This window comes from Mustela nigripes, chromosome 9 (genome assembly GCF_022355385.1).
Source record: "Mustela nigripes isolate SB6536 chromosome 9, MUSNIG.SB6536, whole genome shotgun sequence".
In the NCBI taxonomy this organism is placed as follows: Eukaryota; Metazoa; Chordata; class Mammalia; order Carnivora; family Mustelidae; genus Mustela; species Mustela nigripes.
In genome coordinates, this window is record NC_081565.1 from 35,785,411 (window position 1) to 35,808,891 (window position 23,481).

The 23,481-nt window shown below is 48.8% G+C and overlaps 3 protein-coding genes and 1 long non-coding RNA gene across 7 annotated transcripts; 2 read left to right on the forward strand and 2 right to left on the reverse strand.

The window, feature by feature from the left end:
• The first annotated feature begins 2,193 nt into the window (after positions 1-2,193).
• Positions 2,194-6,101, forward strand: ARHGEF39 (Rho guanine nucleotide exchange factor 39). Its single transcript, XM_059411393.1, is given in 10 exon segments — positions 2,194-2,515; positions 2,518-2,660; positions 2,846-2,940; positions 3,204-3,324; positions 3,581-3,699; positions 4,335-4,405; positions 4,660-4,788; positions 4,971-5,200; positions 5,453-5,541; positions 5,701-6,101. Coding segments are annotated over 10 exon segments (1,134 nt in total). The 5' UTR covers positions 2,194-2,394; the 3' UTR covers positions 5,717-6,101.
• A 257-nt stretch (positions 6,102-6,358) lies between these two features.
• On the reverse strand, positions 6,359-9,326 carry CCDC107 (coiled-coil domain containing 107). 4 transcript variants are annotated; one of them, XM_059411397.1, is made up of 6 exons: positions 9,145-9,326; positions 8,903-9,054; positions 7,083-7,143; positions 6,900-6,990; positions 6,692-6,804; positions 6,359-6,610 (listed from the first exon to the last, which is right to left on the reverse strand). In XM_059411397.1, the coding sequence occupies exons 1-6, from the start codon at positions 9,248-9,250 to the stop codon at positions 6,402-6,404; spliced, it is 732 nt and encodes a 243-aa protein (XP_059267380.1). In that variant the 5' UTR covers positions 9,251-9,326; the 3' UTR covers positions 6,359-6,401. The 4 variants fall into 4 exon arrangements, with proteins under 4 accessions (XP_059267380.1, XP_059267378.1, XP_059267379.1 ...); XM_059411395.1 differs by having other exon boundaries at positions 6,359-6,637; XM_059411396.1 differs by having other exon boundaries at positions 8,903-9,057.
• Positions 9,327-11,998: 2,672 nt separating this feature from the next.
• Positions 11,999-13,618, forward strand: SIT1 (signaling threshold regulating transmembrane adaptor 1). Its single transcript, XM_059412263.1, has 5 exons — positions 11,999-12,205; positions 12,325-12,460; positions 12,543-12,601; positions 12,719-12,780; positions 12,872-13,618. Exons 1-5 carry the CDS (start codon positions 12,157-12,159, stop codon positions 13,103-13,105), a joined length of 540 nt encoding a protein of 179 aa, XP_059268246.1. The 5' UTR covers positions 11,999-12,156; the 3' UTR covers positions 13,106-13,618.
• A 131-nt stretch (positions 13,619-13,749) lies between these two features.
• Positions 13,750-23,312, reverse strand: LOC132025093 (uncharacterized). The gene is made up of 3 exons (XR_009406411.1): positions 22,971-23,312; positions 14,768-14,949; positions 13,750-14,389 (listed from the first exon to the last, which is right to left on the reverse strand). It is a non-coding gene; the product is annotated as an uncharacterized LOC132025093 (long non-coding RNA).
• Positions 23,313-23,481: the final 169 nt, after the last annotated feature.

The following is a 23,481-nucleotide window of genomic DNA, read 5'->3' on the forward strand; positions in this document are numbered from 1 at the left end:
AAAAAAAAAAAAGATTACTGTGGGATTATCTGTCCCATCTTGCCATGAACTCCTAGCATGGACTGCCCCACATTCACTGAAGAGTGTGTAACTAGTCTTCACCTATATGGTATCATCAGTTTCCTTGAGTCCAAGGTACAGTCTGACCCAAACTTTCTCTTTCCGCCATTCAACCCTTCAAGTTGTTTTTCCCTGATCTAAGTCCTGCATTTCTCCTTAGAATTCTTAGAATGTCAGTGAGCTAGAGGGGACCTCAAAACCCTAACAGTACTCTGGTTTTTGTCTTGAGTTCCAAATTCCTAGGGTTCCACAGTGGGAGGAATGCAGGGTCTGAAAGTTTCTTAACATTTTGGTTTTTAATAGTATTTTTTTTTCCGGTTAAAAAGTAATGCATGGGGGTGCCTGGGTGGCTCAGTAGGTTGGGCCTCTGCCTTCGGCTCAGGTCATGGTCTCAGGGTCCTGGGATTGAGCCCCGCGTTGGGCTCTCTGCTCAGCAGGGAGCCTGCTTCCACCTCTCTGCCTGCTTGTGATCTATGTCTGTCAAATAGATGAATAAAATCTTAAAAAAAAAAAAAAAGTAATGCATGCAGGGCACCTGGGTGGCTCAGTCATTTAAGCATCTGCCTTTGCCTTAGGTCATGATCACAGCGTCCTGGGATCAAGCCCTGCATCAGGCTCCCCTGCTTCTCCCTCTCCCTCTGCCAGCTGCTCCCCCTACCTGTGCTCTGTCAAATAAATAAATAAAATCTTAATAAATAAATAAATAAATAAATAAATAAATAAATAAAATGTAATGCTTGCATGCTCCAGCAGAAAACTTACAAAAAGGAGAAAAACATTAAGAGAATTTTGGGGGCTCCTGGGTGGCTCAGTGGGTTAGGGCCTCTGCCTTCGGCTCAGGTCATGATCTCAGGGTCCTGGGATCGAGCCCCACATCGGGCTCTCTGCTCAGCGGGGAGCCTGCTTCCCTTCCTCTCTGCCTGCCTCTCTGCCTACTCTGTCTGTCAAGTAAATAAATAAAATCTTAAAAAAAAAAAAAAGAATTTTAAAAAATCATCTTATTTGTCCCATTCACCTCTTTAACCTCAGCGACCCAGTGCCTGACACAGATTAGATGCTTAAAAAATATTTGTAGAGTGCATTAACTTCAATCCCATCACCCAGAGATAACAACCACAACTACCTCTTAATTGCTTATCCTTCCAGTCCTATATATGCTATACCTAAATGGGATCATATTGTACAAACAGCTTTGTTAGCCTGTTTTTTTTGGTCTTGGCAATATACTCTGCATGTTTTTCCATATTGATAGGCTTTTTACATTTGTAATGCTTTCATATTTCTTCAAATAGCTGTACCATAATTTTCCTAGCCAATTCTCTACCACTGGACATTTAGAAGGCTTCCAATTTTTATAAGGTTACAAACAACACTGTACCACCCATTCTGGTATACATATATATATATATATGTATATATATATATTTTTTTGATATACATATTTTTGTTCACATCTATTTCTTTAGGGTGCATTCCTAAAAATGGAACTTCTAGGTGATAAGAGTAAGCACTTAAAAAAAAAAAAAAGATATTTATTTATTTATTTATTTGACAGACAGAGATCACAAATAGAGAGGCACACAGAGAGAGAGAGGAAGGGAAGCAGGCTCCCTGCCGAGGAGAGAGCACAATGCGGGGCTTGATCCCAAGACCCTGGGATCACGACCTGAGCCACCCAGGCACCCCAAGAGTAAGCACATTTTAAGACTTCTCATACATATTGGCAAATGGCTCTGCCAATTTACCCTCTAGGGCTACTGCCAATTTCTCGAAAGACCTAACGAAGTAAGGAAAATCTGGTCCATTTTATCTTTGACGGGGTAGCACAGACTAATCAACTACAAGCTTGAGCCTTTGACCAGAATTACAGCAATTCTGACCACCAATTTAGTTACTGACATTTGCTGATCAGGAGCTAATGGGCTGTCAGGTTTTGGATCAGTATGAAAGGAAAAAACAAGTTAGTAACTTAAAACCTATAAACTTTTGTCCAAGGGCCAAAACATTTCAAACCTTGTGACCCCTGAGGTTTCCTAGTAGTGAAAGCACTGGGGACGACTGGACCCCAGATCTGGCACAGGCCCAGGAGAGAATATGTACGGTAATTATTGCCCCTTTCCTAATTTTACAGATAGGACACTGAGGTCCCGCTGATGTCTGCTTTCCAAGGTCCAGACTACAGCCCCAACTTAGCGCGCGCCAGTCCAGAGGAGGGCCACCCACCTGCCCCACTCAACGCCGCCTGAGGGGGCTTCTCGCACCTGCAGCGCCGCCCTGGCGGTAGGGCAAGGTCCTAACCGCAGAGACTCAAGGCCTTTCCGCGGGCCGCCGCGCATGCTCCGTCCTGCGCGCAGCCTCCCGGCGCCAGGGGGCGCACTCCTCTCTCTGGCCCCGCCCCCGGAGCGGTTGGGATTTGAATGTCTGGCGGGCTGCGGCCGGAAGAACCGACCCCTCAGCTTGGCATGGAGAGATGGAGCGCCAGCGGACGGTGCACAGTTCAAGAGCAGCGTGCCCGTTGGGAGCGGAAACGCGCCTGCACTGCCCGGGAGCTGCTGGAGACCGAGCGGCGCTACCAGGAACAGCTGGGGCTGGTGGCCACGGTGCGGCCGCGCAAGCCCTCCCGTATGGGGCGGGGACCCCAGGGTATGGGAGGGTCTCTGCGAGGTATAGTGGGTCTTGGGCCGGCCGCCTGCATTTAGGGAGCTCAGGCATTCTAGTTTCTAGCAGCGGCTTGGCATTAGCCTCCTCTTCTGGCAGATTATATACCCGTACTCTCCTTCCGCAGTACTTCGTGGGGATTCTGAAAGCCAAGGGCACCCTGCGACCAGCAGAGCGTCAGGCCCTGTTTGGGCCCTGGGAGCTCATTTACGGCGCCAGCCAGTGAGTAGAGGGGCGAGGGGAAAGAGAAGGCGGGGGGCACTCGCCTCTGGCAGTGCACAAAGCTTGGAGTCGGGGGAGACCCAAGTTCATATACGGAGTCTGCCAGTTGCCTCAGCTGTGGTCTTGGCCCAGTGCCTTACCCTGCCCCACTTTCCATCTGTAAAATGGGATAATACCACTACCTCCAGGGCAAGGTTATGAGAATTCAATGAGGTGGTGCCTGAGTAGTTGTTGGACTGCTTTTACTATCCTCACCCACGCAGAGAGCTTCTTCCCTACCTCGAAGGAGGGCACTGGGGACAGGGGCTGGAAAGCTTCTGCCCCCACCTGGAGCTCTACACCGAATTTGCTGCCAACGCAGAGAGGTCCCGGACCACCCTGCAGGTAACCCCAAGATAATCTCAAGTTCTTCCCCTCTTGCCCCATACATTGCCTCTTCCTCTGGAGCTCCAAACTTCACTCCTACTGTTCCTACATTTCTACAGCCCCGTAGGTGTCCCCCATCTCTCCAAAGTTCACTGTAGGGCTTCTCCCAGGAGCACACAGCTTACAGAGGGCTGGGTGGGGGAGTGTACACAGATGAATACAATATAAGGAGTGGCTTCTCTCCCTGCTGCCAATCCTTTCCCTATCACTCCAGGAGCAACTAAAGAAAAACAAGCGTTTCCGGAGGTTTGTGCGACTTCAGGAAGGCCGCCCTGAGTTTGGGAGCCTTCATCTTCAGGACCTGCTCCCTCTGCCTCTGCAGAGGCTCCAGCAGTGAGTAAACTCCCCTGGATTCAGCCAACCTCTCTTTTCTGGGTCTGTATGATCGCTGCTCTCAGCTTTGTGGGGTTTATGGCTTCTGTCCCATTGCCTCTCCCGGGACCAACCGCTCTTAAAAACCTCTTGCAAGAGTAAATGTGAACCCACTGGAGTAGCTGGGGTCTGCAGCTCAGGCCCTTAGCTAGGAATGTGGAAGTCTGCACTGAAGTGAGGGGGCCTGTAATAGAAGCAAGGTATCTGGAAGAGTCGGTTGAGGTGAGAGGTTTGCCTACCTTAGATTTTTGTTCCTGGGGACGTTACGAGCATATAGTCAGGTTGTCTTTAGCATCCTCCTTGGATGGATTAATTTTCATTAATCTTGGATTAAATTTCATTAATCTAATTAACTAGACTCCCAAATCATGGTCAGTCTGCTCCTGACTCTTCAGTGTGGGAAGATGGAAGCAGAGGGCCATGTGGGGTGAGCTCGGGTTCTGAGTCCCAGATGAAAGAAAGGGATGTAACCATCAAAAGCAGGTCTTTCCTGGCCTTGCAACTAAAGTGTGTGTTGGGAGCGATCTGTAGGTCAGGCAGAAGGAATTCTGCCCAACTCTACTTCCCCTCATGGACTGCCAGCTGTCTAATTCCAGGTATGAGAATCTTGTTGTGGCTTTGGCTGAAAACACAGGTCCCAACAGCCCTGACCAGCAACAGCTCACACGTATGTTCTTGCTCCTCTGAAACACAGGCAGGAGGCTGCCTCTCCTGTTCTGGTTCTGCCTTTCTGGTTCTGTCCTCTAACAATGTCTGGTATGTCCCTATCTTCCACTGACATGTACACAACGTGTCTGTTGCCCTGCCTGCCCTCCCAGAGGTTAGACCCTCACCCTAGTCCCCTCCAGAATAGCCTTTCCTCACCATCAGTCACCCAAAGTCAAAGCTGTACCAGGAATGGGGTGGGGGATGTTGTTCCAGGGGCTGCCCGGCTGATAAGTGAAACCGCCCAGAGAGTCTACAGCATTGGTCAAAAACAGAAGAATGACCAGCACCTCCGGCGTGTTCAGGCTTTGCTCAGTGGCCGCCAGGCAAAGGGGCTTACCTCAGGTACTGCGCGCTCCCCTTCTCTGTGCCCCACCCCATCCCCAATCCTCAAACTCCCCTTTTCTGACCCTTTTTCTCTATTGCCAGCACACATGCCCTATTTCCTTAGCCTCCCCTTCTGTCTGCTCCCACGGATCATGGTCCTGGAGCTGCACCAGAATAACAGCTCTCCCACCGCCCCCCAGGTCGCTGGTTCCTACGCCAGGGCTGGCTATTGGTAGTGCCTCCCCATGGGGAGCCCCGGCCCCGAATGTTCTTCCTCTTCTCCGATGTGCTCCTCATGGCCAAACCTCGACCCCCACTGCACCTGCTGCAGAGTGGCACCTTTGCCTGCCGTGCCCTCTACCCCATGGCCCAGTGTCAACTCCACAGAGTCTTTGGCCACTCAGGAGGCCCTTGTGGTGGACTGCTCAGCGTAAGTTATTGGCGGGAGCCCTAGTTCGGTAGGAGAGGCTCAAAACAGGCCTCGAATGCCTATGTACTATTTATCCCCTTGGCCTAGGCCCCCTTCAGAGGAACTAAGCCACCTGCATTGAGATGAGAGGGGGGCTTGGGGTTCATCCCTAGTTCTCACCTCAGCCCTGAATTACCTTCATGGAAACAGCAAGGCCTTCAGCTTTAGCCTGGACCTTTCTGAGCTCTGCACTAAGTGGTGATTTCTCCTTAGCTGTCCTTTCCCCATGAGAAGCTACTGCTTATGTGCACAGACCAGGAGGAGCTGTTGCACTGGCACCACAGTTTGACTCTGGCCATCAGGTAAGAGTGCTGTGATGAGGCCCATGGGCTGGGAGTGAGCAGTTCTAATCCTGTCTCACGTCTAACACCTTCTGGGCTGCCCCACCCCCAAGGCCATGGGTGTTTTATCTGAAGAAAGTGCTCATGGCATTGCCTGAACTGACCGTCTTTTCTCCATAGCAGCCAGAAGAACTAGAAGAATCTTCATTCCAGAACCCAGTTTACTTGAGAGACAAGTCAAAGTCAGAGGAGTACAAAGAAATCTTCAGTACTAACTAAACAAAACACACACAACACTTCATGGTTGGAGAAGGGTCATTTCGGGTTTGCTTGGGACCAACCTGTGCCAGCTCATCTGACCAGCCCTTGAGAATCAGGAAACCAAGTCCCACCCTGGTGAAGTTCTGCTGAACCAGCCCCTCCAAAGCAGATGAGGGGATTTGGGACTGATTAAGCTCAGTGCTGAATCCCTGGGTGGTTGTTTATCAGGACTGCAGCTTTGTAAATGTGGATGTTTTTATGTTGAATACAGTTTCCGTAATTTATTTTCCCACTGCATTTTAGTAAATATTTTTCTTCTTCCCCTTTTTGGAAAGGCCTTTCTGTCTCAGCTCTGCAATAAGGGAAAGAGAGGTGTTTGTGCCCTGAAGGTTGCCCTGCTGGTGGCCTCAGGAATATAAGGAAAAGAGCTGGAGCTCCCTCTCTCTCAGCTCTCACACTGGAAGGTGGCCTCTTTTTATCCTAATAAGGGAAGCTTTTCAGGAAGGCCCAGTTGTTCTTGGGCACCTAGTATGGGTGTGTGTAGGACCAGCTGGAATAGAAAAAGCACACAGGAGTGTCCAGTCACAAGCACAGACTTTGTTTTACTAAACCTTTAGCTGTCATTTCTCCTTGCCGGCAGGGGCTGTGACTGCAGCCCTTCCCACAGCCTTGCTGCATCTTCTCCTTAGCCCCTGCTCCACTTCCCAAGGAGTAGCTAGGTTTCTCGTCTCAGTGCTCCAGTGTAGGGGCTCCTCCCAGGCCTGACTGTCACCAGCCTCCGCCTCCTCCTCCTCTATACATAAGTCCTCAGGAAAGGGTAGGCTGGCCTCTGTGAGGGGAAAGATCAGGGATATTCCTATCTCAGAGATTGTCTCCACCTCCACAAGACTCACACCACCCAACCCTTTACCTGGTTCTGGAACGTCCACACCCTTGTTTGGCTTGCTGTCTTGTAACAGCTGGTGGATGGTCTGAAGCTTCATATTCAGAAGCTCTTGCTGGGCTCCAGCCAGGGTAGTCACACTAGAAAAATATCCACTCAGAGGCTAGCCGATCTGCCGCCACCTCTTCCACCTATCACAAAGCTCCCCTGGCCACAGGGTCACTGCTCTTCTTACCGCTCAAAAAGGGGGTCCAGCTGGGCCATCAGATTGTTCAGGTGTTGCTCTGTCTGGGCTAGCTGTTGTGTCAACTGGGCCAGCTGTTGCTCTGGGGGTAAAGGAGAAAAGGAGAACAATGGTTATTTGTATCTTCTGTGGTCCTGTCATCCCCTACCAAATACAGGCTTGTGCAAAACCCACCTGACTGTGATGATTCCTTCTTGCCTTCCTCCTCCTGGAGAACTGCAGCCTCATCTTTCCCCTGATGAAATAGAAGAAAGAGAGGGCTAGCCTGCAGGAACAAGCTTCTCCATCACCTCCGTCTCCAAAGCCATGAGAAGAGAAGGATGATTTTGAAGTCAAGAAAGCCATAGAGATTTTACTTTAAAGAATCATAATCACACCTAGTCTAGCTCCTCACCTAGGATGTGAAGCAACATGTCAGTATGCCCCCACACGGGGTCATTCAGTCTAATGAAACACTCCCAGGAATGAGCATCTCTCTCCAGTTTGATAAAGCTCTGGTTGTTAGTTTATACACAAAACCAAAAACTTTATGTATCTTCTTTCCATGTTGCCTTCCAAAACCATGTCCTTTCAACACGATAGCCATTCAGGCATTTGAAGACAGTGGTCTTTACCCACTCCCCTTCCCCATGTCTTCTCTGGTTTAGTATCTCTAGTTTTACTCAGTCACTGTTCATTTGATATGGTTTTCTCTGGTTGCTCTACTGGGCACATAGTGTTTTTAAAAATAGTTCCCTGAAGAGAATAAAATTCTCCCGAGTGTTCTGATCAGAAGATGAGATGCAGGGGCGCCTGGGTGGCTCAGTGGGTTAAGCCTCTGCTTTCAGCTCAGGTCATGATCCCAGGGTTCTGGGATCGAGCCTGCATCAGGCTCTCTGCTCAGCAGGAGCTTGCTTTCCTTCCTCTCTCTCTGCCTGCGTCTCTGCCTACTTGTGATCTCTGTCAAGTAAATTTTAAAAAAAAGATGATATGCAATACCTTGTTCCTAGCATTGCCTGGGGAAGTGGGTTTCACAACACACGACTGAACTTTATTATTCAACTAATAAACTGCTAAGTTATATGTTTCTTCCAGATAGTACTTGGGTCCACAAATATAATTTATTATTGATTCTCTTTAAATTTCATCATGATAGGGGCACCTGGGTGGCTCAGTGGGTTAAGCCCCTGCCTTCAGCTCGGGTCATGGTCTCGGGGTCCTGGGATCGAGCCCCACATCTGGCTCTCTGCTTAGCGGGGAGCTTGCTTCCCCCTCTTTCTCTCCCTGCTGCTCTGCCTACTTGTGATCTCTGTGTGTGTGTGTGTGTCAAATAAATAAATAAAATCTTTAAAAATAAATAAATAAATTTCATCATAACTAGTCAAGTCTATTTGGAATCATGACTAGCTATCCCTTTTAATTTCATATCCCCTCCAAATTGGTAATAAGTGCAATAAGTAATTGGTAATACTTATTGGTAATAAATGCAAATAAGTAATCAGGCCAGGTTTGAGGATAGAGCCTTGGAAGGTATTATTTTCCATTCCAACCATTTCCATACACTAAAATGTACTGTCATTTTACATTTCAGGGCCTCCTTTCTAAGGAGAACATGAGACTAGGGCCTTCCATATTGTGGCTACAGCAACCAACACTTTGTGCCAAGACTAGAATCTTACCAGCAGCCACACTTCCATAGTAGTATGGACACAGACTTGCTGGGTTCAAATCCCAGTTACTACCAGCTGTGTGTGACTTTCAGCAAATGACTTAATCTCTTCATTGGACTGTTGGGAGAATTAAATGTGGTGGTCATTATTTATTTACAATTTACCAAGAACGCTTCACAACTGCTACCTCGCTGGATGCTCAAAATACCCCTCTAGTGTTGGAAAGCCAAGGAACTACCCTCTTCGTTTTACAAACTGACGGAAAGAAGTGTCTCGTTCATGATACTATAGCGCCCCCATGGGAGATTCAGGCCCGGAGCATCCCCACCCCTCGTCGTCCCGCACCTGCAAACACTTGTACAGCACAAAAGCCACGACAGCTGCGGTGTACAGCGCCCCCAAAGGCAGAGCTCCCGCCCGGGCCCGCTCTCGTTGGTCCTTGGGCGGCGACCGTCGCCGGGGTTCTGTGGCCTCAGGGCCGACCTGGGCATTGTCCCCTGCTGAGGACGGCAGAGGTGGGTCAGTAGAGCCGGGGCCTGGGGACCCATGGGCAGCCTTAGCCTCCCTCCAGAAGCCCTCGCTGATACCTGAGTGTGCCCGGAGGTCGGGGCTGGGGCGGTCTCCGAGGACCCCGGGCAGTGCAGACACAAGTAGCAACCCCAGCAAACCCGCAAATGGGACCGGCCCCGCCATTGCAGGCCACAGAACGATGGCCCCGGAGGCGCCAGAGCTGGCCCGGAGTCCCGCTGCGCATGCGCAAGAGGGGCGGTGCGAGGGTCGCGTACCGGGACACGCTAGGAGGTCACGCCCATTTAATGTGTGGGCGGGGCACGCTTATTAGCATAGGACCTTGGCCCAACTTTCCCAAATGAATCCATTTCTCGTCTATTTAAGAATTCGCCAGAATGCTTCTAGGAGCCTACAATCTTATAAGATTATGCTGGAAAATGGATTTTATCTCCCATACTCGCAACCTATTCACCCTAAGCAAAAAATGCTTAGGACGCCGAACCTTAAAAGAATGAGCGTGGAAACTATGTACAGCTCGTGCTGAAGGCCTGCTTCCTAGGCTACAGACGGAGGACTTGTTCCTTATTTGTGCCTAGGGGAAAGTCCCCGGACCCTTTGGCAGAGAGTGCCGCGTGCGCGTGCACGCTGACTTTCCCTGCTTTGCACTGTAAACGTCCGCCGAGAAGCCATCCCGTGTGCTGCGGGGAAGCTGAGCGGCGTGCTGCGGGGCCGTCGTCCGTCAGCATTTCTAGTTACGCAGGCAGTGCGCGCAGCTGTGCGCACCAACCACACGGGGCTCATTCTCAGCGCGGCTGACTTTTAGAAGTGGGACTAATAGGTCCTCCCCTGCGGAGGGTCTCTGTTCCGGGTACTGTTAGCGGCTCAAGGATGGTGCGGGCAAGTGGTTTAATCCACCGCTGAGTCATTTTCTCCTATGACCTGACCTAACGCGCTGTATGTATCACATCGGTTGGAGTTTCTTTTTTTTTGCAGTTCCCTCTTCCTACAGTGGCCTTCTCTACCCCCACCCTCTTCAATCGGCAAATGTTTCTAATAGCCACCATTCACTGTGTAGCACAGCACACCGTAGACTATGGACTGATGGCCTAGAACCTGCCTCTGCTACTCGAAAGCTAAATGACTTTGGGCAAGTTACTTAATTTCGCTCTGTGCCTCAGTCTCCACTCTGAGGAATGGAGATAATGATAATACACTATCTGTACCTTACGGAGTCGTTATGATGATCAAGTGGGATAATCCAAGGAAAGTCCTTAGAACTATGCGTACTGGGCACGCCTGGGTGGCTCAGTGGGTTAAAGCCTCTGCCTTCAGCTTGGGTCATGATCCCAGGGTCCTGGGATGGAGCCTGGCATCGGGCTCTCTGCTCAGCGGGGAGCCTGCTCCCCACCGCCCCCCACCTCTGCCTGCCTCTCTGCCTACTTGTGATCTCTGTCTGTCAAATGAATAAAATCTTAAAAAAAAAAAAAAAAAGAGGGAATGAGTATCGGTTCATACTCCATGGAAGTCTGCTTCTCCCTCTCCCTCTCCCTCTGCTCGCTTCCCTTGCTCATACTCTCTCCTTCCCTCTCAAATAGATAAATATTTAAAAAAATTAAAAAAACAAAGAATGAAGAAACAAAGGTTCAGGAAGGTCAGTAAGTTCATCAGGTAAGAGGCAAGTCAGAGATTCCAAAGCTTTCTGCCTGTCTCCCTATCAGTTACCACATGTCACCCCCCACCCCCAGCCCTTCCTTTCACCTCCAGGACCTCAGGCAGACCTGGAGAGTTCCCGTGTTTCATGCTGCCTTTTAATTGTCTGGGACACATTGGGTCATCTTCCTAATTAGGTCAAGAGCCCTTTGAGGAAAGAAACCATTTCCCACTCACATCTTTATCTCCAAAGCTTGGCACATAAGCAAGCAATCGGCACAGGTGACAAATGAATGAGGTATATGTGTGCTAAATAAATGAATGACCTAGGAGTGTATCTTCTTGTTCTTCCAGAAATGGAGGGGGCAGGGCCAGGAGGAGAGACCAACACTCACAGGAGTTACCGTAGTCTAACTGATCTAGAGGCAGCCTGGTGGCAGAGCCGTGTAGTCCAAACCTTGACCCTAAGCCAGCTGGCATAGTCAACGTAAACAAGTGGTTCAGGCCAGATATAATACGATAAATGGCCCTTGACTGATAGTTGCCTTTAGGGAGTTTGAACCCATTATTGCCAGACGTATCACTGACCTCTGGCCTAAGGAACCTGAAATCCTTCTTCTGCTTCAGTAGCAGCCCATGTGGTTGGGTTGTATTGAGCATCACATGTGCTCCACTTCCTGAAGGGAACAAGCGCAAAGACATGGCTCAGTTTCCAGGATGTACTGGGGTAGAGGTTTCTTTGATTCAATTAACTTTTGAGACTGACAGTTCTTGGGACAGTTTGGATAAAGTGGGTCGGGAGGGGGAGAATATAAGTTTCCTCTATGCCCTAAACTATTATACCAGTAATAATAAGAATGACAATGGTCATCTTATCTCCTAGACTCAGCCTTAGGGTGTGATGGGATTTTAGGTACTAGGAAGCCTCCCCATCTCATTCCTCTTGGTAGTATGCTCAGTGAGGAATATATTCTCTCTCACGGGTCTCAGAGTGGGAGAGAAAAGGCAGACACTCTGTGGTAGAGAGTAATCTCTGTCCTAAGGCCTGGCTTCCTTGACTTATTGGTCCTGCCCCATGCTATGTTGTCTCCTGGGAGTCTTCATGGGCTCACCTGCACAGTGGCACAGAAATCGCAGGCCTGCTTCTCTTCTCTGGCCATAGAAGGTATAGGGCAGCGAGGGGTGGGGGCGGAAGCTTGGGAGATACTGGGTGGCGCAGGTGCAGGCACAGGGCGGTGTCTTTGTTCTTTCGCTCATCCCTCCCCTCCCCCTTCCTCCCCGGAAACCAGTGACTCTGCCACCAGCAGTATTGGGGATGAACTGTGGGGGCCAGGCCTGGGGAGGGCCGAGAGTAAAGGGGCCTGCAGCAGCAATCAGGCCATAAGCCAAGCTGACCCCTCAGCACAGGGCTTGCAGACTCAGCTCCCAGGTCAGCAGTCATGAGCAGAGGTGCCAACCGCACAGAAGTCACAGAACTGCTAGTGCCCGGTGAGCTGGGCGGGGCAGGGGCAGGGGGAGGGGTCACATGGCCCCTTGTCCCACCTGCTGGGACCTGGAGGGCTGGGCTGGGCTGGGCAGTAACAGCCCCCATACCCTGGCATCCACAGGAATCCCCACTGTGACTCAGGCCTGGGGATTGTGGGCCCTCTTAGGGGCTGCGACGCTGCTGCTTCTCATCTCACTGGCTGCACACTTGTTCCGATGGACTAGTGGCCGGAACAGAAGCCATCCGGGACAGGGACGGTGAGTAGGGACAACAGAGATAGGTGACTGAGATTTCCCCCTTACCCAGATGTCCCCTCATCCCCTCATCTCTGTCTTGCAGCTCTGGAGGATCTGTGGAAGAGGTCCCCCTATATGGGAACCTGCCTTATCTTCAGACTGGTAGGGAGCTGGCAAAGGGGAGGGGCACCAAGGCCATGCACGTCCTGGGTGGGTGGGATGAGGGATGGCAGGGGGAAGAACAAGAAGTGACCAGATTACTACTGTTCCCTATCCCAGGTCGACTGTCTCAAGAACCGGGGCCAGACCAGCAAGATCCAGCTCCTAGAGACCCCGTCACGGTGAGTCAGTTGTGGCTGAGGAAGGGGGGAGGGAAGGAAGTGAGGGCTTTTCCAAGGGTCCAGTGAACTTCTAACAGCCTTGCATCTCCAGGCTACAGAGAAAGTGATGTGCTATACCAGCCTGCAGTTGCGGCCTTCTCAGGGCCATCTCCCCAGCCCCGGAACCCCCATCAAGTACTCAGAGGTGGTGCTGGATTCTGAGCCAAAGCCCCAGGCCTCAGGCCCCGAGCCGGAGCTGTACGCCTCAGTGTGTGCCCAGACCCGCAGGGCGCGGGCTTCCTTCCCAGACCAGGCGTATGCCAACAGCCAGCCTGCACCCAGCTGAGACGGAGGAGCTGGCAGAGTAGGACGATCATCACCCCAGCCTCCTCTGCTGCAGGGGTTACTGCTACCCTGCCCCACCATGACTGTTTCCCAACCACCCCCCAAAGACAGGTAGGAAATGTCTGGTCACAGGAGGTAATGTTTCCCAAACTTCCCCTCTAAGTGAGGGAGACACTTCAGGGGAACGAGTAGGTCCCTGGTTTCTTGGGGATGGAGGAAACTATCTATTCCCCTAAGGCCCCAAGCTCCCGAGTTACTTACTTCCCGTCCTTGTGGATTTTAACCAGATCCTCTCTGTTCCGGCTCCCTTAAAGTCTATAGTTCGGTGTCCCCTCAGATACCGGAAATGGGCAGTGGTGGAGGGGGTAACCGCCTGAGAGGAGAAGGGTGGGTATTCTCCTTGGGACCCCATAGTCTGGAGGGATCCTGGAACCTAGCAACCTGAGGAACCCAAGCCTGGCTTCTTATCTGAGAACGCTGGCTGGAGAATACCAGCCCACATCCTGCTGTCTCTGTTATGTCCCCAAGTTTTCAAATAAAACTTCTCAGAAAGTGTTTAGATTTTTATCTAGAGGCTTCAGACCTGCAACAGGCGCTACATGGTAGGGTTGTGAGCTTTGCTATCTGTACAGAGCACTTCTGGGGGCGCCCGCTGGACCAAGAGCGTCAGTGGCATCAACACTGCCAGGGTGAGTGCTAGGGGTGGAGGCTGGAGCCCAGCTCTAGCTGTACTTGCTGCTAGATCATCGTTAGAATTTGCACTCAGAGCCACCCCACTCCCATCACCTGGTGTTGCAAGCCCCCCAGCTCCTGACCCACTCTCCCCGTGGCCTCTATGACTGTGCTGCCACCAGCCACAACCTCAAGTCTACACCACTTCACCCTCCGGCTTCTGTAGAGGTAAGTCTGGCTTAATAGACCTTTCTGAGGTTTCAGGGCCAGAAGATAGTGGAAGCCAGGCTTCTACTTCCAAACATCTCTCCTTCCCACTCACAGTCCCAGAGAAAACCAGAGTAGGGAACTGTGCTCCTGAGCCTTACCTGGTGGTCCCAATAAGGCAGACCCTCTACACACACACAGAGAATAACCCAAACGCCAGATCCGCCTCCGTGGACCTCAACTTGGGCCTCCCCCAGCAGAGGCGCGGGTCGCGGTAGCAACAGGCAGCTGAGGCTGTGTGGGAGGGAAGGCGGCTTTGGGGGCCGGCACCGGATGCGGGGAACCACTGGCAGCGGGATGTGGGGTTCTGAGGATTGCTAGTCTGCAGACCGCTCAGTTCCGCGGCCTGGGGGACGTGAAAGACAGGCTCTGTAAGAGAAGGGGCTTGGGGTCCCGCCAACCCACTGGGATGAGCCGAAAACTGCAGCCGAGGCCTCAAACACCACCATCGCAGGACTTAACACTCCCCCTTACATCCACTCTGCCCGTCTCCGGACCAAAGCCGGAGCGCCCCCGTCAGGCACATCGCAGGCTTGCCACGGCCTCTGCGCATGCGTAAAACTGCCCCGTCCACAGCATGGTGGGAAATCTAGTCCCGACAGTTCTCCACCCTTCCCCCACCTTAATCTTACCCACCCCACGAGTTTAGCCCTACCCTTCGCGGAGCTGGGACCCTGGGGCTCCCAGAACAGCGTTTCGCGGTTCGCGGGACGTAGGGACTCACTAGATCTGGAGCTGGGTGCGGTTGGAACGTTATTTTACTTCTGGTCCTGAAGCCCGGATCTTTTACCTTCTCTCTTCGCTACAACCTTTTAATTTAATCTGTCTCCGAGGCTCGTGCCCTGGCCCAGGCCCTCAGGACTGAAGGCCAGGACTGTGTGGCAACGTCCTAGTTGATCCCTGCGTCTAAGAAAAAAAAAAAAAAATGGGGCAGCCAGCTCCACCTCAGACATCTTCGGGGACCCCTTTGCCTCATCTCTCTAAGTGGTCAGCTCGTTTCCCAAACACCTTGCAGTTGTCTCCCCTTCTGTAGCTCCAGGGGTGCTTTCCTTAGTGGTCTCCCTTTCCTGACTGGTGTAAGATCCAGCCACTAGGAATGCCCTGTTCCAGGGCGCCTGGGTGGCTCAGTGTGTTAAAGCCTCTGCCTTGGGCTCAAGTCATGATCCCAGGGTCCTCGAGCCCCACATCGGGCTCTCTGCTCTGTGGGGAGCCTGCTTACTCCTTTCTCTCTGCCTGCCTCTCTGCCTACTTGTGATCTCTGAAATAAATAAATGAATGAATGAATGAATGAATGAATGAATGGATAAATAGAAAGGAGTACCCTGTTCCTGGCAAATTCCTAGGGGAAGATCATTGGGGTAAGCCATGAGAGCCCTCTGGAGGATGCAGCCCCAGCTTTCCCCCCTCTTCCTGTCATCTCAGTTGGGAGGACTGGGGACAAGCCCAAGACCCAAAGAGGAAGGGCCTCTGGGATGGTCAAATGTTCAATGATAGAAGGTTCTTTTTTTTTTTTTTTTTTAAAGATTTTATTTATTTATTTGACAGAGATCAGAAGTAGGCAGAGACACAGGCAGAGAGGAGGAAGCAGGTCCCCCACCGAGCAGAGAGCCCGATGTGGGGCTTGATCCCAGGACCCTGAGATCATGACCTGAGCCAAAGGCAGAGGATTAACCCACTGAGCCACCCAGGCGCCCTAATGATAGAAGGTTCTTAAGGAATCACTTGTAGGGCCACCTGGGTGGCTCAGTCATTAAGCGTCTGTCTTCGGCTCAGGTCATGATTCCGGGGTCCTGGAATCGAGTCCTGCATCAGGCTCCCTGCTTGGCAGAAAGCCTCATTCTCCTTCTCCCACTTCCCCTGCTTGTGTTTCTCTCTCACTGTGTCTCTCTCTGTCAAATGAATAAATAAAATCTTTAAAGAAGAAAAAAAAAAAGGAATCACTTTTTAGGTGGGGAGGGGGCCTATGAAGCCATCCAGCCAAGAACCTCCCATCTTTGGCCTTGCTCTGTACTCTGTAAAGATGAGTCTAAACTTCCAAGCTTGTTTTGGCTTGTTTTGGCTGTAAAGAGGGAAATAGAGCTGGGACATGGAAAGAGACCAAGTTGTAATGACTTCATTTGGAACCTTGGATCCAGACATGCCTAGAGCTATATCTGCCTCCTGAACTTTTTGGTTATGTAAGCTAATGCATTCTCTTTTTTTGCTTAAGTCATTCTGTGAGGGAAAGATCAGCACACCAGAGCCAGCAGAAGATGCTGAAACTCTGAGATCTTCCCTTATTGCTCAACTCCTCCACCAGCCCATCCTCTGCTGACTTATTTAAATGAACTAAAATGCCATTTGACCCTCAAATATTTCTGCTTGGTGTGTGCCTCTTGCCAGGCTTTTAAATTTCTAGAATTCTACAGCTGGGAGGAGGCAAATCTGGCCCAAACTTATACCCACTGCAGGAGCCATCCTGCCAGCCACTTCTTAAACATTTCCAGGACTAGGGACCTCACTACCTTAACCAAGCACTTGTTTCCAATCTTTCTTTTCGGTGGGGAGTGGGGGGGACAAAATCTGCCTGTTACTTTTGTCATCATTCTGCCTCCTGAGTTGCAACATTTAATTGTCCTTCTCCCTCCTGTACATGATAGCCCTGATGGATGGCCTAAGTCTTTTTTTTTTTCCTCCCTCCTGGAAAAAGCTTTCTAGAATTCCTTTTACAGATATTTGCAGCTACTCATCATTCCCACTGTTTTGCTTGAGCAGAGTCTCTCTTCAAGTGTGAAGTACTTAATAAAGTACTCTTTACTAAGAGGTAAATATAGTACTGGTAGGAAACTGTGGACAGTCCGTCTCTTCACTGGGCACCAAGTCTATGGGACTTTGTAAGGAATACACTCACTTAGCCTTGGTTAAGTTAAGGGGATTTCAGATCTCAAATCACAGCCTTGCTGGGGACCTTAGTGACAGGAGTATGTGGGTCTTCCTGATGAGGGAGCAGGAGGCTGGCTGAGGACAAAGCAAAAGCTGGCGCCTTGCACCCCCCCCCCCCCCCTTCATCCGCTCCCCTCCATAGGTGTAGCATTCCTTAGGCACCCCTGACTGCCATAAAATGATAAATAGTTAACTTGCTAAGATCACAATCCTACAAGACAGGAGTCTCCCCTGGTTTGCAAATATCCTTGAGATTTACAAACAAAGAAGTTACCTTATCAATAGCCCAAATTCCAAAGACACAGAACTCAGTTTCTCAAGCCTAATGTCATCCTCCCCTCCATAAAAACGGAAGGAGGCGGAGGTAGAAGGAAAAGCAAATAAAGTTAAATTTATTCTAAACCTAAATCTCATTAACAAGGATGTTTGATGGCAGGAATGTAACATTCCACCAGGAGACTCTCAATTGTCTTTACTTAATAGTAACTAAGCCTTCAATATCCTGATAGTATTCTTTGCCCCAATAACCCTTTGTCCTCACCTACCCAACTCCTGCGTATATAACCAACCACCCCTCACAACCCGGGGCAGCCGCATCTCTGCCTGCCCACGGGCCCTGTCCCCGTGCTCTAATAAATCATCTTTTGCACCAACGACGTCTTAAGAATTCTTTCTTTAGTCGTCGGCTCCGAACCTCCTCACCCCACCGAACCTGACTTAGGTTCTGGGACTTCATCATTCCCACTCCGCTCCTCCTGTCCCATGACTCTGACAGAGTTTCTGTGTCTTTTATTTATTCCCAGTTTTTTCCTACTTTGCTAACTTGCTTCCTCATCCTCTACTTCTGGTTTCTGCTTCCTCACAACTGCTTGATATTTTCTCCTCTGTCTCATGACCTCAGTTCAATGTTTAATTTTAGGAATAGTGTAAGTACATGTTTAAAAAAAAAAAAAAAAAGAACTGAAAGGTCGACACCAATGGTTCTCCACCAGAAGTGACTTCGGCCCCCAGGAGACATTTGGCAATGTGCAGAGATACGTTTGGTCTTCACAGCTGGGGAGTGCCCCAAAGTACTGATTTATAGGGGGTAGAGACCAGGGATGCTGCTGACCGGCCCACAACACACAGGTCAGCCACTCACCATACAGAATTTTGGTCCCCCAAAGTTAAAAGTGCTGAGGCTGAGAAATACTAGAATGGGGCAGGGGGGAGTAAAAGGCCATCCCCCCACCCCAATCCTACTTCTGGTTGTAGTTCACAGAGGCACTTGCTATTAATGGGTTCTGTGTTTAAGTCTTCTGGTGATTATCATTCTGTCAATAATAAGAATACTTCGAGCAAGAGGATTCTAGGTACGTGCAAACCCTGGTGAAGCTCTCCCTTCCACAACCCCTCTGACAACTCCCAGCTACAGAGAATGAACTTTAAATGCGCTCTGCTGAATTCCTGGCAGAGTGAATTTCCTGCAGACAAGTTTCTGGAGAACAGTCTCAGAGCCAAGAAAAAGGACCTTCAGGAAGGCAGCAAGTCCCAGAAACAGCTGGCTTCCCAGGAACAATCAATGGCTTTGCTGAGTCTCTCCAGCTCTCTAAAAAACTAATGGTGGATTGAATTTCTCAGCCTTTGAGGCCAGGAGAATGCAGACAAACCAGAGGGCGGGAGAGACCTGCTGGAGGAAACAAATGACTCTCTGACTGAATGAGAGCCTGGGGGAGATATTTGTGAAGGTCAAACACAAAAGATTTCCCTGAACTAGAAAATGTGATATCAGAGCTAAAAACTTCCAAACATAAAGCAAAGGAGAGGATGGATACTGCTAACCCCCCCAAAAAAGGTCCAGAAAATTAAACAGATGAAATATCTCAAAACATGTGACAAAAATACAGAGATGCAAATTATGTGGTGAAAGATGGGAGACTGAAACAGTCCCAGGAGATTTAGCCTGCAAATTCTATGAGTTCTAGGAGAAGAGGAACAGGAGAGGAGACGTCATAATTAAATAATTTAACAGGGAATGTCCCTGAGATGAAGAAATATATAGCCCCATACCGGTGAAAATTCCTGAACTCTAAGGATGAGAACAATGTTACACACATTTCCAGGCAGAAAGAAAGTTCATTTTTCTTATTTGCAACCCTGGAAGTTAAACAACAGCGAAAAGGAATGTGAGGTAGGTAATGAAAGAAAAGGCCTGCGACCAGGACCTAGCAAAGGGAGAAAGAAAAATAGTTGAAGATTTACAAAAGTCAATCAGTATCTCATGTGAGAAATATTTTAAAGAAAAGGCTCTAATGAGACAACAAGTGAATCAGAACAGACTTCAAGATGGGGGAAGGTCAAGGGAGGAGGAGAGAAATCAGTGGGATGCAACGAGCCATGAGCTATGTATTTATATCTATATTTCTACATATGTATAACACATCACTCAAATGCTAAACACCCTTGAAACAGAAGGAACAGGTTGTAAGGGAAATTCTAATAAGGACTAAATTATCTCAATAAAACTCTGGAATCAGGTAGTGAGGATAAGGTGAAGGTGAGTGTTCTAGGATCTGAGGGAGGAGGAGGTAGAAAGGTAGTAAAAGTAGTCTAAAGACAGTATCTTACTGAGGTGGAGAGGAAGTAGAAGATAAGTAGAGTACGATGGAAATAGTTGTTCTGTATTCATGAACTAGAACAATCATGTGCATCTATTTAAGAGAGCAGGGCAAGGGATGGTAACTATGAATAGAACAACAAACTCCAAATTAACAAGGAGAAAATGGGATGAACAGCCATTCACTCAGTACAGCAAAGGTAAAGAAGAGTTCCCAACACTGTTTACACATTTAAAAACAAGTAAGATGGAAATAAATCAAATTTATCCCTTGGTACAGGAAATATGAGTGGACTGAATTCTTCCATTAAAAGAGTCTAAGACTGGGGCGCCTGGGTGGCTCAGTGGGTTAAAGCCTCTGCCTTCAGTTCAGGTCATGATCCCAGGGTCCTGGAATCGAGCCCTGCATCAGGCTCTCTGCTCAGCGGGGAGCCTGCTTCCTCCTCTCTCTCTGCCTGCTTCTCTGCCTACTTGTAATCTCTGCCTGTCAAATAAATAAATAAAATCTTAAAAAAAAAAAAAAAGACTCTAAGACTTTGTTAAAAATCAAATTCTGGTCAATATTACTTAGAAGGAAGATACTTAGAGCAAAGTGATCAAGAAAGATTCAAAATAAAGATGTGGGAAAGGGATACCAGACAGATAAACAGAAGGCAGTGGTAATGCTGGTATCCAAAATGGGAATTTAAGTTACCAACTGGAAGAGGAGTGAGGATTGCCTGTGAAGGGGTAGGAAGGAACTTTTAGGGAGATGGGAATCTTCTGTACCTTGATTGTGGTGAAGGCTGCATGACTGAATACATTTGTCAAAACTCATAGGACTGTATGCTTAAAATTGACAAAACTTACTGCAAGTTACAATACAGTAAAACTGGCTTCAAAAAAGTATAAAATTAAGGTATTTACAAAATGTAAACAATGAATGAAAAAATAGTGAATACTGGATACTCTCTCAATTACCCTGTATCTATATATCCTCAAAATGCTATAAAGACAGCAGGCTTAAAAACAGCGAGAGAGAAAAAAAAAATAAAGGGGATACTTATTTCAATAACTTATAAAAAGAACAAGAAACCAAAATTAATCCGGAAATATCAAAAGCTGACATGAATGCAATGGAGAACAAACAAAAATACTAAAAAGCATGAATATAAAGAATTTCTTTAAAAGGGTTAATAAAGGGGGCACCTGGGTGGCTCAGTGGGTTAAAGCCTCTGCCTCCAGCTCAGGTCATGATCTCAGGGTCCTGGGATTGAGCCCCGAATCAGGTTCTCTACTTAGCAGGGAGCCTGCTTCCCCCTCTCTCTTTCTGCCTGCCTCTGTGCCTACTTGCGATCTCTCTCTCTGCCAAAAAAAAAAGAAACGGTAAATAAGGGGGCACCAGGTGGCTCAGTGGGTTAAAGCCTCGGCCCTGGGCTCAGGTCATGGTCCCAGGGTCCTGGGATCCAGCCCCGCACCAGGCTCTCTGCTCAGCAGGGAGCCTGCTTCACCCCCCCACCCCCCAACCCCGCCTGCTTCTCTGCCTACTTTTGATCTCTCTCTCTGTTAAATGAATGAATAAAAATCTTTAAAAATATTATTAAAAAATAGGCTAATAAAGTAAACTTCTTATAAGCACAAAGAAAGAGAAAAAAGGGCAAAAATAGACAAGATTAGTTCTGAGAAGAAAACATGACAGAAGAAAAAAACTAAAGAATCAATAAAAGGTGGGATGCATGGGTGGCTCAGTCGATTAAGTGTCTGCCTTCAACTCAGGTCATGGTCCCAGGGTTCTGGGATGGAGCCTGCACTAGGCTCCTTGCTTAGCGGGGAGCCTGCTTCTCCCTCTGTCTGCCAGTCCCCTGCTAGTGCACGCTTCTCTCTCTCTAACAAATAAAATCTTTCAGAAAAGAAAAAAAGAATTATAAAATGGTGCAATCTAAAATTCCACATCAACTAGCTTGAAAATTTAGAGGACATCTATACATTTCAGGAAAAATGTGAATGTCCAAAACTGGACCAAGAGAAAGAAGAAAGCTTGAATAGCTCAATCTACCTTTGAAAAAACTAGAATAAGAAGGTGACTATAGAGCTACTTTTGGAAAAGACTGCATTCAAAGGACACCAGAGCTGAGTTTTATCTATTCTTTTTTTTTAAATTCATGGGGCAGGGAGAGAGAAAGACAGAGATGGGTGGGCGAGGGGCAGAAGAAGGAAAAGCAGACTCTTCACTAGGCATGGAGCCCAAAATGGGGCTCTGGGCTTGATCGCAGAACCCTGAGATCATGACCTGAGTCAAAGTCAGATGCTTAATGGACTGAGCCACCCAGGCACCCAAGTTTTATTTATTCTTCAATAATGATAATTTCCATGCCATTTAACCTAGTCAAAACTACAGGAAAAGAAGAAAAGCTCCCATATTTAATATTTAGAACCAGAATAATAGAATTCAATTCCTAATAAAAATTCTAAGTAAAGGGCGCCTGGGTGGCTCAGTGGGTTAAGCCGCTGCCTTCGGCTCGGGTCATGATCTCAGGGTCCTGGGATCGAGGCCCGCATTGGGCTCTCTGCTCAGCGGGGAGCCTGCTTCCCTCTCTCTCTCTCTGCCTGCCTCTCTGTCTACTTGTGATCTCTGTCTGTCAAATAAATAAATAAAATCTTAAAAAAAAAAATTCTAAGTAAAAATGAAAAAGAGGAAAACTGCTGAAATATCATGAAGACTTTCTACTAAGACCTAACAGCAGATATTGTTCTCGATGGTGAAATACTAAAACCACTTCCATTAAAATAAACATTTAGACAGAGGTGCCTGCTATTATGCTTATTTAACATATCTTGGATGATTTAACAAATGCAGGAAGTCCTTAATTACATTTACATTTAAAAAATTTTTTCTTAATAGATTTTATTTATTTGCCAGAGAGAGAGAGTACAAGCAGGCAGAGGAAGAAGCAGGCTTCCCTCTGAGCAAAGAGCCCAACCTGAGACTTGACCCCCTGACCCTGGGATCATGATGACCTCAGGTGAAGGCAGGTGCTTAACTGTCTGAGCCACCCAGGCCCCCATGATGGCCAGTCTGGAAAAGTAATGTGAAGGTCAGTATTGCAAAGACCACATGCAATACACATGGGGAAGAAGGATCCCACCCTCACACCCTAGTCCGAAAAGAAGGCACTGGAAGGGAAAGCAGAGCATCATAAGGGGATGTGTAGCCACCACCAAAAGGGCTAAGGAGGACAGAGATGCAGGCCTGGCCTTCTTAACATACCCATGCCATTGTGGAAACGCAGTCTAGCTCATTCCACTGGCATCCTGGTGTCCTTCCTTCTGAAGCCTCCCCAAGGGCCCGTTTAGGCAGCAGACCCATTGATTTTTTTTTTTTTTTTTTTTTTTTTTGAGCATATACTGGAAACTTGGTTTGGCATTTTACCTGGTGTCCAGGCCGTGTTCACTTGTGTGTACTGGTTTTGAAAACTAGGGCATTGGGGTGCCTGGGTGGCTCAGTGGGTTAAAGCCTCTGCCTTCGGCTCAGGTCATGATCCCAGGGTCCTGGGATCCAGCCCCATATCGGGCTCTCTGCTCAGCAGGGAGACTGCTTCCTCCTCTTCTTCCTCCTCTGCCCACTTGTGAACTCTGTCTGTCAAATAAATAAATAAAATCTTCAAAAAAAAAAAAAAAAGAAAGAAAGAAAGAAAAAGAAAACTGTAGGCATTACCTACAGTTTACTGAATTCCTGCAAATGTTCCCATAACTGATCTACGGAGAAGGGACCCCTACCCCCAGACACCACACCCGGTCTCCTGACAGCCCGCACCGGCCCCTGCCCCCAGCTGCTCTATATGCTCTCACTCCATCTCACAGACCCCAGAAGCCCCCAGGGAGCCACCGACTCCCACCACTGTCTGTTTTCTGGAGGAAGCCCTGATGAGGGGGCTGGGGGA